We start from the raw sequence: 19499 nt of genomic DNA, 5'->3' as shown, positions 1-19499 counted from the left end.
TTGGCCACCCAGTAAAATAAATGCAGAGGTCTTACCAGCACTACGGCAGAGAACCAGTGATTGGCCACCCAGTAAAATAAATCCAAAAGTCTTACCAGCACTACGGCAGAGAACCAGTGATTGGCCACCCAGTAAAAGAAATCCAAAAGTCTTACCAGCACTACGGCAGAGAACCAGTGATTGGCCACCCAGTTCCCCATTTTGCTCCTTGGTGTCTGTCTTTGCTCTTGTATCTGTCGTACAGGTTCCTCTCCTTAGGCTGAGCACAGAATACTTGCATTTCTCCGGCTCGGTCTTTATTGAGTATGTTGTATCTATTAGTCACTCCTTTCTCTGTACAGGTAAATTCCCGGTGTATCTCATAGGAATGAGGAAACAACTTATACTTATTTCCTTACAGTATTGCATGAATCGGATATTCCCAAAGCCTAGCCTTTCCTAGTTTCACAGTTCAAGAAATGATTTGGTTCTTCAGCACAAATACTTTAATGTTGAAGAATTTAACCCTTTCAACCCCTCATGTTTTTCTGCCCTGCAGCACAAAATTATCACCGATTTATTAAAAATACCCGGTCAGCACAAAATCACTGTTCAAACCAAGCACATCACCTTCTAGAGGACATACAGCAGTCCTAATAAAAATTGTACCTTCAATGTCCAAATCTGTTTCTGCAGTTGCCAGAAATCATTGTTTGGGCTCATACCCATCTGCGTTAATAAAATCGGTCCGATGTTGTACATACATTTTTCTCACCTAGCATCTGTATGACATGTGTATGTAATCCAGTTTTAACATAGAGTAATTCTCTATGTCATTTAATGATAGTTTTCAAAGTAAATATTCTTCTAAAAAATATATAGATGGAAATATGTGAGTGAAATATATAATCAGTGCTTTGTGTGTGCAGTTTACTGTACATGTATATAAGTAATAAATAAATAAATTAATGAAAAAAAGTTTTCACGCCGCTAGCGCTGATGTCAGTGAGGTGAACGGAGTTCATCAACTATGAACTTTGCTCACCTTATTCATGTTACCGTGAGGCACTGATGGTGCACTATCACATGCAACTCAGTGTCTCTTCTGGATGCCAGAGTGAATGGTCGCATCATGCCACCGTTCAGCAAGGCATCTAGATGTAGCAGAGCTAGACTTGTCAAATTATCTTTTCGTCGGACAGTGGAGGAATATGGTGTTTTTTTATTTTTCAATAATAAATGGGTAAAAGAGAGGGGAGTGTTTATTTCAATAAAGCAGTCTGTGTCTTTCTTTCAATTAAAGGACTTTATTCTGGATGTGTTTTTTTTGCAATAGGTCTATGTGGTTAGTAATGGGGGTGTCTAATAGACGCCTCTCCATTACTAACCCCTGGTCTTGATGTCAGCTGAGCAGACATCAACCCCGACCCTATTACCCAAGTGCTGATGTTCTTAGTTTGGGAGGGGGCCAATATCCATGGCCCCTTCCTAGCCTATTGATATCAGCCCGCAGCTGTCTGCCTAGTCTTTGCTGGTTATTAATTATAGGAAGGATCCAAGTCATTTTTTCAGGGTAAAGGGTGGGGCATTTTAATAACCAGTAAAGTCTAAGTATACAGCTGAGGGCTGATATTAATTGCCTGGGAAGCTCCATGGGTATTACCCCCTTCCCATGCTGTAAAAATCACACCCCAGCTGCCCGTTTTCCCTCAGCTGGTTATTAAAATTTCGGTGGACCCCATATCATTTTTTCTTTAATTTATTGAATTATTAGCTAAATACATGAACATTAAATTACACACGCACTGTAGTAATTATATATGTCACTGACATCTTTCTATCTATTCTATGTATATATATCTATTCTATTCTGACTTGTCACACTGAATTTTCTGTACTCGGCTAATGAATTGTCAGGTTTTCTAGATGGGTGCATAAAAATTGGATGGCATGCGCATGGTCCGTGTGCCGTGCAATTTTTTTCTCACACCCATTGACTTGCATAGGCGAGTCTGGTCCGATATACGCGGCCTCTTGCAGCATGCTGCAATTTTATTCTCTGTCTGATCTGAGCTGAGAAAAAAAATAGAAGCAGGGAATCATAGAATAACATTAGTCAGAGTGCAATCTGATTTTTTATCGGATTACACTTGTCCGTTTTTCACACAGATGAGTATGAACCTCTTCTTCATATATGGTAATGAGGCTCTCTGTGCCCCCTTAGTGAGGCTGAGCAGTTCATTGCACCTTCGCATCCACTAGTTTTCCATTTATTTCCATCCTCATCTTCCTTGATTGACAGCTCTGGCTTTAGAGGAACCAGAGGAGGGTGGAAATACAGTGCCTTGAAAAAATCTTAATATCCCGTGAACTTTGCCACTTTTTTCACATTACACCCACAAATTTAAATGTATTCTATCTGGATTTCCTGTGATAGAACACAAAGTAGCGAGTATTTGTGAAGTGTAAAGGAAATGATACAGGGTTTTCTAAATATTTTAAAAATATAAATCTGAATATTGTGAAGTGCATTTATATTCAGCCCCGGAGTCAATACTTTGTTGGACCACCTTTCAATTACTGCTGCAGTCTTTTGGGGTCTGTCTCTCCAGCTTTCTCTGCAGTCTTTTGGGGTCTGTCTCTCCAGCTTTCTCTGCAGTCTTTTGGGGTCAGTCTCTCCAGCTTTTTCTGCAGTCTTTTGGCGTCTGTCTCTCCAGCTTTTTCTGCAGTCTTTTGGGGTCTGTCTCTCCAGCTTTCTCTGCAGTCTTTTGGGGTCTGTCTCTCCAGCTTTCTCTGCAGTCTTTTGGGGTCTGTCTCTCCAGCTTTCTCTGCAGTCTTTTGGGGTCTGTCTCTCCAGCTTTCTCTGCAGTATTTTGGGGTCTGTCTCTCCAGCTTTCTCTGCAGTATTTTGGGGTCTGTCTCTCCAGCTTTCTCTGCAGTCTTTTGGGGTCTGTTTCTCCAGCTTTCTCTGCAGTCTTTTGGGGTCTGTCTCCCCAGCTTTTCTATGCAGTCTTTTGGGGTCTGTCTCTCAAGCTTTCTCTGCAGTCTTTTGGGGTCTGTCTCTCCAGCTTTCTCTGCAGTCTTTTGGGGTCTGTCTCTCCAGCTTTCTCTGCAGTCTTTTGGGGTCTGTCTCTCCAGCTTTCTCTGCAGTATTTTGGGGTCTGTCTCTCCAGCTTTCTCTGCAGTCTTTTGGGGTCTGTCTCTCCAGCTTTCTCTGCAGTCTTTTGGGGTCTGTCTCTCCAGCTTTCTCTGCAGTCTTTTGGGGTCTGTTTCTCCAGCTTTCTCTGCAGTCTTTTGGGGTCTGTCTCCCCAGCTTTTCTATGCAGTCTTTTGGGGTCTGTCTCCCAAGCTTTCTCTGCAGTCTTTTGGGGTCTGGCTCTCCAGCTTTCTCTGCAGTCGTTTGGGGTCTGTCTTTTGGGGTCTGTGACATTTTGCCCCTTCTTCTTTGCCCCCTCGCTCTCGCTCAGTAAGATTGGATGGAGGGGTCTGTGATCAGTAATTTTCACGTCTCGTCACAGATTCTCTGGGATTTAGGTCTGGATTGTGACTGCGCCGTTCACACACAGGAATATGCTCGGGTCTAAACCCTCCATTGTAGCTCTTGCAGGATGTTTAGGGTCGTTGTCCTGCTGGAAAGTGAACCTGCGCCTCAGTCTCAAGTCTTTTGCAGCCTCTAACAGGTTTTCCTCCAGGATTGCCCTGTATTTAGCACCATCCATCTTCCTATCACCTCTGGCCAGCTTCTCTATCCCTGCTGAATAAAAGCCTCCCTACAGCATGATGCTCCCACCACCATGTGTGACGGTGGGGGTGATGTTTTCAGGGTGATGTGCAGTGTTAGTTTTCTGCCACACATAGCATTTTGCATTTAGCCCCAAAAGTTCTACTTTGGTCTCATCTGACCAGAGCCCCATCTTTCACATGCTCGCTGTGTCTCCTACATGGCTTTTTGCAAACTGAAAACAGGACTTCTTATGGTTTGCCTTCAAAAATGTCTTTCTTTTTGCCACCGTTCAATAAAATCCAGATTTGTGGACAGATTCCCCCACCTGAGCCGTGGATCTCTGCAGCTCTTCCACTGACCATGGGCCTCTTGGCTATTTCTCAAGTTAGTTCTCTCCTTGCTTAGTAGGTTTCCAAGTTGTGCCATACTCCTTCCATTTTTGGATGATGGATTGAACAGTGCTCTGTGAGATATTCAGAGCTGAGGCTATTTTTATAACCTAACCCTGCATTAGGCTATTTTTATAACCTAACCCTGCTTTACCCTACTCCACAACCTTATCCCTGACCTGTCTGGTGGGCTCCTTGGTTTTCATGATATACTGAGAATAAATTACACACAGGTGGACTCAATGTACTAATTATGTGACTTCCGGAGGCGATTGGTCACTCTGGATTTTTTTTAAGGGTATCAGACTACAGAGTCTCTGACTATCAATGCAAAGAACAATTTACAGACTTTTGTGACTGTAAATTGAAAAAATGTGGAAAAGTTCGCTGTGTATGAATACTTTTTTAAGGCACTGTAGATAGAAAACAAATACATGGGAAAATACACTGACCTGCTTGTCCACACCCTGGGCGCACTAAGCGCTCCAGTAGCATGTTTGAATATATGTTGCAAGCACACCAATGAATTTGGAAACTAAAGACATATGATTTTTATTCAGCCTATGTCCCCTATAAGGTGTGATGCTTGGTTTGAACAGTCAATTCATGCTGACAGACTCCCTTTAGGACTTTTTTTGTTATAGTGATCATGAAGGTCAAACCAAGAAGGAAACTTTTTGCCTTGCTATTAAGTCAGTTTAAAACCTTTTTCTGCCTGCTAAACTTTCCACATGTGCTCATTGGGGCCGGCAGCGCCAGAGACACCAGTAACTTTTCTGCACACACTGGGCCACTCTGCCAAACAGTGATTTCCTGATTATATCTCTCTAGGGCTACAAGTTAATAAGTAATATCTCTGGTGGTCTGGAGCAGTAGACCATGTTACTGGTAATATCAGCAGTATTCTAGTGTGGTTATTGGTTCATTCATTGTGTTTCTGCTGGATTAACCCCTTCCTTCCGCAGCCAGTTTTGGCTTTGCTGACTGAGTCCCATTTTCAGATCTGTGTCATTTTCTTTGGTAATAATCTTAGAATACTGTATGTCCACCTGCCTCCCATCAGATGTGCTGAGGCAGTTTTTTCCATGACATATACTTTTTGTTCATAGTAAATTTATGTCAACAAGTTTGTGTTATGACCTGTCCTAGATCTGTGGTTTGCTTCCCTCCCCCTGGTCCGCTAAACCCCGTGGTGCCCCAAGTCAGGCTTAGCAGATTTGCTCAGTGAGCTCCCCTATGATCATCTGCCTGGGTCTATATAAGGCTCAACAAGTCACACACCTGTATCTTGGTATCAAGACTTCAATGCTACTAAGGCTCTGAGTTTCTCGGTTTACAGGACATCTCCTGCCTGCCTATGGTTTCCAGCATCCCAGCTGCCTATCCATAGTCTCCTGGATGTTACCTGCCTGCCTATGGTTTCCAGCATCCCAGCTGCCTATCCATAGTCTCCTGGATGTTGCCTGCCTGCCTATGGTTTCCAGCATTCCAGCTGCCTATCCATAGTCTCCTGGATGTTGCCTGCCTGTCTATTATTTCCAGCATCCCAGCTGCCTATCCATAGTCTCCTGGATGTTACCTGCCTGCCTATGGTTTCCAGCATTCCAGCTGCCTATCCATAGTCTCCTGGATGTTGCCTGCCTGTCTATTATTTCCAGCATCCCAGCTGCCTATCCATAGTCTCCTGGATGTTGCCTGCCTGCCTATGGTTTCCAGCATCCCAGCTGCCTATCTATAGTCTCCTGGATGTTGCCTGCCTGCCTATGGTTTCCAGCATCCCAGCTGCCTATCCATAGTCTCCTGGATGTTGCCTGCCTGCTTATGGTTTCTAGCATCCCAGCTGCCTATCCATAGTCTCCTGGATGTTGCCTGCCTGCTTATGGTTTCCAGCATCCCAGCTGCCCATCCATAGTCTCCTGGATGTTACCTGCCTGCCTATGGTTTCCAGCATCCCAGCTGCCTATCCATAGTCTCCTGGATGTTGCCTGCCTGTCTATTGTTTCCAGCATCCCAGCTGCCTATCCATAGTCTCCTGGATGTTACCTGCCTGCCTATGGTTTCCAGCATCCCAGCTGCCTATCCATAGTCTCCTGGATGTTGCCTGCCTGCCTATGGTTTCCAGCATCCCAGCTGCCTATCCATAGTCTCCTGGATGTTGCCTGCCTGCCTATGGTTTCCAGCATCCCAGCTGCCTATCCATAGTCTCCTGGATGTTGCCTGCCTGCCTATGGTTTCCAGCATCCCAGCTGCCTATCCATAGTCTCCTGGATGTTGCCTGCCTGCCTATGGTTTCCAGCATCCCAGCTGCCTATCCATAGTCTTCTGGATGTTGCCTGCCTGCTTATGATTTCCAGTATCCCAGCTGCCTATCCATAGTCTCCTGGATGTTGCCTGCCTGCTTATAGTTTCCAGCATCCCAGCTGCCTATCCATAGTCTTCTGGATGTTGCCTGCCTGCTTATGATTTCCAGTATCCCAGCTGCCTATCCATAGTCTCCTGGATGTTGCCTGCCTGCTTATAGTTTCCAGCATCCCAGCTGCCTATCCATAGTCTCCTGGATGATGCCTGCCTGCCTACGGTTTCCAGCACCCTAGCTGCCTGTCCGTGATCTCCTTCACACGGTTTCCAGCATCCTAGCTGCCTGTCCGTGATCTCCAGCACATTTCCAGCCTGCCTACGGTTTCCAGCATCCTAGCTGCCTGTCCGTGGTCTCCAGGACATCTCCTGACTGCTTGCGATTTCCAGTAATTCTGTCACCTGTCTGTGGTTTCCCGGACGTTTCCAGTCTGCTTGCGGCTTCCAGTAACTCTACTACCTTTTTCCTGTGTGCAACACCTGCCTGTGCCCATCGGGACCTTGGGCTTTGAGGATGCACCTCAATGTCTGAGCTAAACAGTTTATGTTGCCATTATTTTTTAAACTTCCTTTTATTATTTTGTAGGGTGCTAGAAAGCTTAAAGGGAATCTGTCAGCAGGTTTTTGCTATAGAATCTGAGAGCAGCATAATTTAGAGACAGAGACCCTGATTCCAGCAATATTTAACTTACTAGGCTGCTCAGTGCAGTTTTGATAAAATCCCTGTTTCCTCTGTAAATGTATCAGTGGACGAATGCTGAACTGTATATAACCAAGCCCACACCACGGATTGGCAGCTTCATGTGTGCATTGTCAGTACATTGCCAATCAGTGGTGGGGGCGGGGTTATACAGAGCAAGAGGACTACATGGCACATGACACATTGTCCTGTAGTAATAACCTCCTGCTGATAAAACACTGATTGTGCGCTGTCGTTTCAATACAATCTAATAAGTGATACATCACTGGAATCAGAGTCTCAGCCCCTACATTATGCTGCTCTCGGATTACATAGGAAAAAAACTATTTACAGATTATCTTTAAAAGAGTAGCAACAATTTTGACATTTTCCAGGATATTTCCAAAACCTACCTATTAGCGACCAATTTAGTTTTGCAATGGCTCGAAGAGACTTGCACAGGGCCGGTGTCAGCACCCGGGCAAATGCCGGGGCTCTGAGCAGGCGGGTAAGCCCCCTCACCGTCGGGCACCCCGCGCGCTATGGGACCCGTGAGCGGAGGACAGGAGTGTCACAATACTTACCCCTCCCCGTGCCTCCGCAGCAGCTCCTGCATCCTCCGCGGCTGCTGCACTGTGATGTCTCAGGTCAGAGGGCGCGGTGATGTCTTTACACCACGCTCTCTCCTCAGCAGTCACAGCGCAGAGCGGGATGAGGCGGGCGACGCTGAGGAGTCCAGAGCAGTGTCAGCAGGTGAGAAGAAGTGAGGTGAGTATTTGATTTTTTTTTTTTTATTGTATGGAGGCCTGTGGCAGTATAAGGGAGGGGGGTGAGGTGGGGGTGTGTGACATCCTGCATGGGGCATTATAAGGGGTGGGGGGTGTGACATCCTGCATGGGGCATTATAACGGAGGGGGGCTGTGTGACATCCTGCATGGGGCATTATATGGGGGGGAAGTGACATCCTGCATGAGGCATTATAAGGGGTGTGTGTGAAATCCTGCATGGGGCATTATAAGGGAGGGAGCTGTGTGACATCCTGCATGGGGCATTATAAGGGAGGGGGGGTGACATCCTGCATGGGGCATTATAAGGGAGGGGAGGTGTGTGACATCTTGCATGGGGCATTATATGGGAGGGGGGTGTGTGACATCCTGCATGGGGCATTATATGGGGTAGTTGTGTGACATCCTGCATGGGGCATTATAAGGAAGGGGGGGTGTGTGACATCCAGCATGGGGCATTATAAGGGAGGGGGGGATGTGACATCCTGCATGGGGCATTATATGGGGTAGTTGTGTGACATCCAGTATGGGGCATTATAAGGGAGGGAGGGTGTGTGACATCCTGCATGGGGCATTATAAGGGAGGAGGGGATGTGACATCCTGCATGGGGCATTATATGGGGTAGTTGTGTGACATTCTGCATGGGGCAGTATAAGGGAGGGGGGTGTATGACATCCTGCATGGGGCATTATAAGGGGGGGTGACATCCTGCATGCGGCATTATATGGGAGGGGTGTGTGTGACATCCTGCATGGGGCATTATAAGGGAGAAAGGGTGTGACATCCTGCATGGGGCATTATATTGGAGGGGGGTGTGTGACATCCTGCATGGGGCATTATATGGGTTAGTTGTGTGACATCCTGCATGGGGCAGTATAAGGGAGGGGGGTGTGACATCCTGCATGGGGCATTATATGGGAGGGGGGTGTGTGACATCCTGCATGGGGCATTATATGGGAGGGGAGGTGTGTGACATCCTGCATGGGGCATTATATAGGAGGGGAGGTGTGTGACATCCTGCATGGGGCAGTATAAGGGAGGGGTGTGTGTGACATCCTGCATGGGGCATTATAAGGAGGGGGTGACAGCCTGCATGGGGCATTATAAGGGAGGGGGGCTGTGTGACATCCTGCATGGGCATTATAAGGGAGGGGGGTGACATCCTGCATGGGGCATTATAAGGGAGGTGAGGAGTGTGACATCCTGCATAGGGCATTAGAAGGGAGGGGGTGTGTGACATCCTGCATGGGGCATTATATGGGGTAGTTGTGTGACATCCTGCATGGGGCATTATAACGGAGGGGTGTGTGGGACATTATATGGGATGGGAGGTGTGTGACATCCTACATGGGGCATTATATGGGAGGGGGGTGAGTGACATCCTGCATGGGGCATTATATGGGGTAGTTGTGTGACATCCTGCATGGGGCATTATAACGGAGGGGTGTGTGGGACATCCTTCATGGGGCATTATAAGGGAGGGAGGGTGTGTGACATCCTGCATGGGGCATTATAAGGGGGGGTGACATCCTGCATGGGGCATTATAAGGGAGGGGGTTGTGTGACATCCTGCATGGGGCATTATAAGGGAGGGGGTTGTGTGACATCCTGCATGGGGCAGTATAAGGGAGGGGGAGTGTGACATCCTGTATGGGGCATTATAACGGGGGGTGACATCCTGCACGGGGCATTATATGGGGTGGTTGTGTGACATCCTGCATGGGGCAGTATAAGGGAGGGGGGGGTGTGACATTCTGCATGGGGCATTATATTGGGTGGTTGTGTGACATCCTGCATGGGGCAGTATAAGGGAGAGGTGTGTGTGACATCCTGTATGGGGCATTATAAGGGGGGGGGGTGCCATCCTGCATGGGGCATTATATGGGGTGGATGTGTGACATCCTGCATGGGGCAGTATAAGGGAGGGGGGTGCGTGACATCCTGCATGGGGCATTATATGGGAGCGGGGTGTGTGACATCCTGTATGGGGCTTTATAAGGGGGGGTATGACATCCTGCATGGGTCATTATAAGGGAGGGGGGTGTGACATCCTGCATGGGGCATTATAAGGGAGGGGGTGTGTGACATCCTGCATGGGGCATTATATGGGAGGGGGGGGACATCCTGCATGGGGCATTATATGGGAGGGGGGTGTGTCACATCCTGCATGGGGCATTATATGGGGTAGTTGTGTGACATCCTGCATGGGGCAGTGTAAGGGAGGGGGGGTGACATCCTGTATGGAGCATTATAAGGGGGGGGTGTGACATCCTGCATGGGGCATTATATGTGGTGGTTGTGTGACATCCTGCATGGGGCAGTATAAGGGAGGGGTGTGACATCCTGCATGGGGCAGTATAAGGGAAGGGTGTGTGTGACATCCTGCATGGGGCATTATAAGGGAGGGGGGGTGACAACCTGCATGGGGCATTATAAGGGAGGGGGGTGTGACATTTTGTATGGGGCATTATAAGGGGGGGTGTCATCCTGCATGGGGCATTATAAGGGGGGGTGACATCCTGCATGGGGCATTATAAGGGAGGGGGGGTTGTGTGACATTCTGCATGGGGCAGTATAAGGGATGGGGTGTGTGTGACATCCTGCATGGGGCATTATAAGGGAGGGGGGGGTGACATCCTGCATGGGGCATTATAAGGGGGGTTTGACATCCTGCATGGGGCATTATAAGGGAGGGGGGTGTGTGTGACATCCTGCGTGGGGCATTATAACGGAGAGGTGTGTGTGTGACATCCTGAATGGGGCATTATAAGGGAGGGGGGGGTGTGACATCCTGCATGGGGCATTATATGGGAGGGGGGTGTGTGACATCCTGCATGGGGCATTATATGGGAGGGGAGGTGTGTCACATCCTGCATGGGGCATTATATTGGAGGGGGGTGTGTGACATCCTGCATGGGGTATTATATGGGGCAGTTGTATGACATCCTGCATGGGGCAGTATAAGGGAGGGGGGGTGTGACATCCTGCATGGGGCATTATAAGGGGGGGTGACATCCTGCATGGGGCATTATAAGCGAGGGGGGGATGTGACATCCTGCATGGGGCATTATAAGGGAGGGGGGATGTGACATCCTGCATGGGGCATTATAAGGGGGGTGACATCCTGCATGGGGCATTATAAGGGAGGGGGGTGTGACATCCTGCATGGGGCATTATAAAGGAGGGGGGTGTGTGACATCCTGCATGGGGCATTATATGGGGTAGTTGTGTGACATCCTGCATGGGGCAGTATAAGGGAGGGGGGTGTGTGACATCCTGTATGGGGCATTATAACGGGGGGTGACATCCTGCATGGGGCATTATATGGGGTGGTTGTGTGACATCCTGCATGGGGCAGTGTAAGGGAGGGGGGTGTGTGACATCCTGCATGGGGCATTGTGTGGGGTGGTTGTGTGACATCCTGCATGGGGCAGTATAAGGGAGGGGTGTGTGGACATCCTGTATGGGGCATTATAAGGGGGGGGTGCCATCCTGCATGGGGCATTATATGGGGTGGTTGTGTGACATCCTGCATGGGGCAGTATAAGGGAGGGGGGAGTGTGACATCCTGCATGGGGCATTATAAGGGGGGAGGGGTGCGTGACATCTTGCATGGGGCATTATATGGGAGCGGGGTGTGTGACATCCTGTATGGGCATTATAAGGGGGGGTATGACATCCTGCATGGGGCATTATAAGGGAGGGGGGTGTGACATCCTGCATGGGGCATTATAAGAGAGGGGGTGTGTGACATCCTGCATGGGGCATTATATGGGAGGGGGGGACATCCTGCATGGGGCATTATATGGGAGGGGGGTGTGTGACATCCTGCATGGGGCATTATATGGGGTAGTTGTGTGACATCCTGAATGGGGCAGTATAAGGGAGGGGTGTGTGTGACATTCTGTATGGGGCATTATAAGGGGGGGTGTGACACCCTGCATGGGGCATTATATGGGGTGGTTGTGTGACATCCTGCATGGGGCATTATAAGGGAGGGGGGGTGACATCCTGCATGGGGCATTATAAGGGAGGGGGGTGTGACATTTTCTATGGGGCATTATAAGGGGGGGTGTCATCCTGCATGGGGCATTATAAGGGGGAGGGGTGGGTGACATCCTGCATGGGGCATTATAAGGGGGGGAGGGGGGTGACATCCTGCATGGGGCATTATAAGGGAGGGGTGGTTGTGTGACATTCTGCATGGGGCAGTATAAGGGAGGGGGTGTGTGTGACATCCTGCATGGGGCATTATAAGGGAGGGGGGGTGACATCCTGCATGGGGCATTATAAGAGGGGGTTGACATCCTGCATGGGGCATTATAACGGAGAGGGGTGTGTGTGACATCCTGCATGGGGCATTATAAGGGAGGGAGGGGTGTGTGACATCCTGCATGGGGCATTATAAGGGAGGGGGTGTGTGACATCCTGCATGGGGCATTATATGGGAGGGGGGGGACATCCTGCATGGGGCATTATATGGGAGGGGGGTGTGTGACATCCTGCATGGGGCATTATATGGGGTAGTTGTGTGACATCCTGAATGGGGCAGTATAAGGGAGGGGTGTGTGTGACATCCTGTATGGGGCATTATAAGGGGGGGTGACATCCTGCATGGGGCATTATATGGGGTGGTTGTGTGACATCCTGCATGGGGCAGTATAAGGGAGGGGGGTGTGTGACATCCTGAATGGGGCATTATAAGGGAGGGGGGGTGACATCCTGCATGGGGCATTATAAGGGAGGGGGGTGTGACATTTTGTATGGGGCATTATAAGGGGGGGAGTCATCCTGCATGGGGCATTATGAGGGGGAGGGGTGGGTGACATCCTGCATGGGGCATTATAAGGGAGGGGTGGTTGTGTGACATTCTGCATGGGGCAGTATAAGGGAGGGGGTGTGTGTGACATCCTGCATGGGGCATTATAAGGGAGGGGGGGTGACATCCTGCATGGGGCATTATAAGAGGGGGTTGACATCCTGCATGGGGCATTATAAGGGAGGGGGGTGTGTGTGACATCCTGCATTGGGCATTATAACGGAGAGGGGTGTGTGTGACATCCTGCATGGGGCATTATAAGGGAGGGAGGGGTGTGTGACATCCTGCATGGGGCATTATAAGGGAGGGGGTGTGTGACATCCTGCATGGGGCATTATATGGGGGGGGGCATCCTGCATGGGGCATTATATGGGAGGGGGGTGTGTGACATCCTGCATGGGGCATTATATGGGGTAGTTGTGTGACATCCTGAATGGGGCAGTATAAGGGAGGGGTGTGTGTGACATCCTGTATGGGGCATTATAAGGGGGGGTGACATCCTGCATGGGGCATTATATGGGGTGGTTGTGTGACATCCTGCATGGGGCAGTGTAAGGGAGGGGGGTGTGTGACATCCTGAATGGGGCATTATAAGGGAGGGGGGGTGACATCCTGCATGGGGCATTATAAGGGAGGGGGGTGTGACATTTTGTATGGGGCATTATAAGGGGGGGGAGTCATCCTGCATGGGGCATTATGAGGGGGAGGCGTGGGTGACATCCTGCATGGGGCATTATAAGGGGGGGAGGGGGGGTGACATCCTGCATGGGGCATTATAAGGGAGGGGTGGTTGTGTGACATTCTGCATGGGGCAGTATAAGGGAGGGGGTGAGTGTGACATCCTGCATGGGGCATTATAAGGGAGGGGGGGTGACATCCTGCATGGGGCATTATAAGAGGGGGTTGACATCCTGCATGGGGCATTATAAGGGAGGGGGGTGTGTGTGACATCCTGCATTGGGCATTATAACGGAGAGGGGTGTCTGTGACATCCTGAATGGGGCATTATAAGGGAGGGAGGGGTGTGTGACATCCTGCATGGGGCATTATAAGGGAGGGGGTGTGTGACATCCTGCATGGGGCATTATAAGGGAGGGGGTGTGTGACATCCTGCATGGGGCATTATAAAGGAGGGAGGTGTGTGTGACATCCTGCATGGGGCATTATAAGGGAGGGGTGTGTGTGACATCCTGCATGGGGCATTATAAGTGAGGGGGGGTGTGTGACATCCTGCATGGGGCATTATAAGGGGCGGGGGTGTGTGACATCCTGCATGGGGCATTATAAGGGAGGGGGGCTGTGTGACATCCTGCATGGGGCATTATATGGGGGGGATGTGACATCCTGCCTGGGGCATTATAAGGGGTGGTTGTGTGACATCCTGCATGGGGCAGTGAAAGGAAGGGGGGTGTGTGACATCCTGTATGGGGCATTATAAGGGGGGGGTGACATCCTGCATGGGGCATTATATGGTGTGGTTGTGTGAAATCCTGCATGGGGCAGTATAAGGGAGGGGTGTGTGTGACATCCTGCATGGGGCATTATAAGGGAGGGGGGTGACATCCTGCATGGGGCATTATAAGGGAGGGGTGTGTGACATTTTGTATGGGGCATTATAAGGGGGGTGTCATCTTGCATGGGGCATTATAAGCGGGAGAGGTGGGTGACATCCTGCATGGGGCATTATAAGGGGGGAGGGGGGGTGACATCCTGCATGGGGCATTATAAGGGAGGGGTGGTTGTGTGACATTCTGCATGGGGCAGTATAAGGGAGGGGGTGTGTGTGACATCCTGCATGGGGCATTATAAGGGAGGGGGGGTGACATCCTGCATGGGGCATTATAAGAGGGGGTTGACATCCTGCATGGGGCATTATAAGGGAGGGGGGTGTGTGTGACATCCTGCATTGGGCATTATAAGAGAGGGAGGGGTGTGACATCCTGCATGGGGCATTATAAGGGAGGGGGTGTGTGACATCCTGCATGGGGCATTATAAAGGAGGGGGGTGTGTGTGACATCCTGCATGGGGCATTATAAGGGAGGGGTGTGTGTGACATCCTGCATGGGGCATTATAAGTGAGGGGGGTGTGTGACATCCTGCATGGGGCATTATAAGGGGCGGGGGTGTGTGACATCCTGCATGCGGCATTATAAGGGAGGGGGGCTGTGTGACATCCTGCATGGGGCATTATATGGGGGGGATGTGACATCCTGCCTGGGGCATTATAAGGGGTGGTTGTGTGACATCCTGCATGGGGCAGTGTAAGGGAGGGGGGTGTGTGACATCCTGTATGGGGCATTATAAGGGGGTGTGTGACATCCTGCATGGGGCATTATATGGGGTGGTTGTGTGAAATCCTGCATGGGGCAGTATAAGGGAGGGGTGTGTGTGACATCCTGCATGGGGCATTATAAGGGAGGGGGGTGACATCCTGCATGGGGCATTATAAGGGAGGGGTGTGTGACATTTTGTATGGGGCATTATAAAGGGGGTGTCATCCTGCATGGGGCATTATAAGGGGGAGGGGTGGGTGACATCGTGCATGGGGCATTATAAGGGGGGAGGGGGTGACATCCTGCATGGGGCATTATAAGGGAGGGGTGGTTGTGTGACATTCTGCATGGGGCAGTATAAGGGAGGGTGTGTGTGTGTGACATCCTGCATGGGGCAGTATAAGGGAGGGGGTGTGTGTGACATCCTGCATGGGGCATTATAAGGAAGGGGGGGTGACATCCTGCATGGGGCATTATAAGGGGGGGTTGACATCCTGCATGGGGCATTATAAGGGAGGGCGGTGTGTGTGACATCCTGCATTGGGCACTATAACGGAGAGGGGTGTGTGTGACATCCTGCATGGGGCACTATAAGGGAGGGAGGGGTGTGTGACATCCTGCATGGGGCATTATAAGGGAGGGGTGTGTGACATCTTGCATGGGGCATTATAAGGGAGGGGGTGTGTGTGACATCCTGCATGGGGCATTATAAGGGGCAGGGGTGTGTGACATCCTGCATGGGGCATTATAAGGGAGGGCGGCTGTGTGACATCCTGCCTGGGGCATTATAAGGGGGGGTGACATCCTGCATGGGGCAATATAAGGGAGGGGGGTTGTGTGACATCCTGCATGGGGCAGTATAAGGGAGGGGGGTGACATCCTGCATGGGGCATTATAAGGGAGGGGAGGTGTGTGACATCCTGCATGGGGCATTATAAGGGAGGGGAGGTGTGTGACATCCTGCGTGGGGATTAAATGGGAGGGGAGGTGTGTGACATCCTGCATCGGGCATTATATGGGAGGGGGGGTGTGACATCCTGAATGGGGCATTATATGGGGTAGTCGTGTGACATCCTGCATGGGGCATTATAAGGGAGAGGTGTGAGTGACATCCTGCATGGGGCATTATAAGGGAGGGAGGGTGTGTGACATCCTGCATATGTTAGAACCTTGCTTTTAGGTTTTTTTTCCTTTGCTGGTCACATGACCTTGTTGGCCTATTTAGTCCTGCTCCGCCCTTCTGGCTTTGCTGGACTTCATTGTATATCTACTTTCTAGCTAGCCTGTGCTCTGAATCTAACTCTGTTAGTTTGCTTGGTCTACGGACCTCTATGTTCTATCTATTTTGTTTGTTCGTCTGTCTGCTACTATTTCTGTTAGGAGGTGTCCCATATTCCTCCCAGTCCTTAGTACTTGTAGGGATTCCCTCCCCACATCTATAGGTCTTCGTACAGACTAGATTAGGACTTTAGCAGGTCTGATCGCAGGATCAGGTTCCCTGTTACATCGTAGGGATTCAGCTGAGTCTCATAGTAGGGACAGATCTCCTCTCTTTCCTTAGCTTTGGTAGCAGAACATAACAGTAAGTCCAGCCAGCAAATTCTCTAAGGAAAGATTTTTCTGTTCCATCATGGTGTCGGTTCAGGATTTGGTTCATCGCCTGCAGGGACTCTCTCTGGAGGTGGCCGAGCTCCGTCAGCACGTGAGTAACTGTCCTGGAGCACATTTCTTGGAGCCTAAGGTATGTTTGCCGGATTTGTTTTTTGGTGAACACCGAGAATTTTTTTCATTTAAAAATGCTTGCTTATTGTATTTTCGTTTGAGACCTAAGTCCTCTGGGGATGAATCCCAGCGCGTAGGGTTCATAATGTCACTTTTGCGCAAAGAGCCTCAGGAGTGGGCCTTTTCTTTGCAACCTAGTGATTCATGCTTCAGATCAGTGGATAGTTTTTTTTTCTGCTTTGGGACTATTATATGATGATCCTGACCGTGTCGCATCAGCTGAGACTGAGTTGAGACGTCTAAAACAAGGATCGGGTAATGTGGAAAAATATTGTACACATTTTCGTCGTTGGTCCACTCAAACAGGGTGGAACGATTCTGCTCTGAAAAGTCTATTTCTTGCTGGGCTCAGTGAAAGGGTTAAAGACCTGCTAATTGCTTATCCTACACCTGAAGATTTGCAACAGGCTATGCAATTAGCTATACGGGTGGATAGAAGACTGCGTGCTAGGGTTAATGAGAGCAAATCCTCTGCTATGTCAGTTTCTGGTTATGATAATGTGTGCACTAACAGTGGTGAACCGATGGAGATTGGATCGGTGGCACCTCGCTCTCAAGAAAAAGACCGTCGTTTTTCGCAAGGCTTGTGTTTCTACTGCGGAAAATCTGGTCATTTGATTAAAGGCTGTGAGCTTCGTATGAAGAAAGAAAAAAAAATGGTCAGTCACGCCCGTATTGCCTGTTTAAATTCCAAGGGTGTATTTTTAGCTGCTTCCACGATTGCTCAGGAAAAATTAATGGAATTCCGGGTGTTTGTTGATTGCGGGTCTACACTGAATGTAATTGATGGGGGATTCGTGGAAAAACTCAATTTAAAACCTGAACCTTTATCATCCCCCATTGCTGTGGTTTCTGTGGATGGCTCCCCTTTGAAGAATATTACTCTCAAGGTCAGTGAATTTCCTCTCACTATTAATGGTGTTCACCATGAGAAATTGGATTTGGTAGTGTTGAATAACTTGCCTTCTCCAGTAATATTGGGTTTGCCCTGGTTAAAATTTCACAATCCTGTACTGGATTGGTCTACCAGTGAAATTAAATCCTGGAGCCATAAATGTTATGACAAGTGTTGTAACGGGCGTATTGCAGCTTTGGATAGGGGAGAATTGCCTGTTCCTATTCAGGATTTTTGGAGAGTTTTTTCTGAGAAGGAATCGCAGGTTTTGCCTCCCCATAGAGACTATGATTGTTCTATTGAATTTGTCCCTGGAGCGACTCTTCCTAAGAGTCGTTTATTTAACCTTACTATTCCTGAGAGGAAGGCTTTGGAGGAATACATACAGACAAGCTTGGCCGCCGGTCACATTAGGCCCTCTAAGTCTCCTGTGGCGGTTGGATTTTTTTTTGTAAAAAAAAAAGGACGGCGGTTTACGTCCTTGTCTGGATTTTCGTGAGATTAACAAAATTACGGTACGCAATCCTTACCCACTGCCATTGATTCCTGATCTGTTTAACCAGTTATTGGGGGCCAAGTGGTTCTCTAAAATTGACCTTAAGGGGGCATACAATCTGTTGCGCATGAAGGAGGGTGATGAATGGAAGACTGCTTTTAACACTCCTGTGGGTCATTTTGAGAATCTGGTTATGCCTTTTGGTCTCACTAATGCTCCTGCATTTTTTCAGAATCTGATTAATGACATCCTTAGACCTTTGATCGGTAAAAATGTGGTTGTGTATTTGGATGACATTTTGATTTATTCGCCAGATCTGGAGTCTCATTGGCGGAGCGTGCGTGAGGTATTACAGTTATTAATGGACAATTCGCTTTTTGCTAAGCTGGAGAAATGTGAGTTCGCTGTACAGAGAATTAGTTTTTTGGGCTACATTATCTCCAGCAAAGGTTTTGAGATGGATCCGGTTAAGGTTCAGGCTGTGCAGGAATGGCCTAGGCCTATTGGTTTGAAATCGATACAGAGGTTTTTGGGTTTCGCCAATTACTATAGAAAGTTCATAAAAAATTTTTCTAGTATTGTCAAACCTCTGACTGATCTCACCAGGAAAGGTGCTGATGCGGTTCAGTGGTCTTCTGAGGCCATTGAAGCTTTTGTGTATCTCAAGGAGAGGTTCACCTCTGCTCCCATCCTTATGCAGCCTGATGTTACTAGGCCGTTTTTGGTGGAGGTTGATGCTTCCTCTGTGGGGGTTGGCGCAGTATTGTCTCAGGATAACGGGGATGGATTACATCCCTGTGCCTTTTTTTCAAAAAAATTTTCGGAGACTGAATTGAATTACGATATTGGTAATCGGGAATTATTGGCTATTAAACTCGCATTTGAACACTGGCGCCACTTCTTGGAAGGTGCGGAATTTCCCGTTCAGGTTCTTACGGATCATAAAAATCTGATATATCTTGATGCTGCCAAGCGCCTGAATGCCCGTCAGGCTAGGTGGGCACTGTTTTTCTCGCGGTTTAATTTCTCCGTTACTTACATCCCTGGTACTAAGAATGTTAAGGCGGATGCCTTGTCTCGCAGTTTTTCTCCCATAGTCGGTGCTGAGAAAGAGGAAAACATTTTACAAGAAGGTGTTGTGATAGCTGCTTTAGACTCCGTTTTGGAAGATGAGATTCTTAAAGCTCAGGAGAATGCCCCATCTAACACTCCTCATGGGAGGTTGTTTGTGCCTGAGACCTTTAGGAGAGATTTGTTTGTTGAGCGTCACGAATCTCGGTTGGCAGGTCATCCCGGAATCTCTGAGACCAAGAGACTGGTG

General features: G+C 49.0%; 1 protein-coding gene across 1 annotated transcript in view; it reads right to left on the bottom strand.

Annotated features, from left to right (window-relative positions):
* Nucleotides 1-331, bottom strand: part of NOX1 (NADPH oxidase 1) — a 42847-nt gene extending 42516 nt beyond the window's left edge. Inside the window, exon 1 of the mRNA XM_073639673.1 lies at nt 156-331. Coding sequence (XP_073495774.1) covers nt 156-200 — 45 coding nt within the window. The 5' untranslated portion in view covers nt 201-331. The remainder of the gene's footprint in view (nt 1-155) is intronic.
* Between the last annotated feature and the right edge of the window lie 19168 nt (nt 332-19499).

Source organism: Phyllobates terribilis, unplaced genomic scaffold (genome assembly GCF_046119375.1).
Source record: "Phyllobates terribilis strain yellow unplaced genomic scaffold, ASM4611937v1 Scaffold_7__3_contigs__length_470593459, whole genome shotgun sequence".
Classification (NCBI taxonomy): domain Eukaryota; kingdom Metazoa; phylum Chordata; class Amphibia; order Anura; family Dendrobatidae; genus Phyllobates; species Phyllobates terribilis.
The sequence above is the reverse complement of the archived record's forward strand: the minus strand, read 5'-3'. Positions and strand labels throughout refer to the sequence as shown.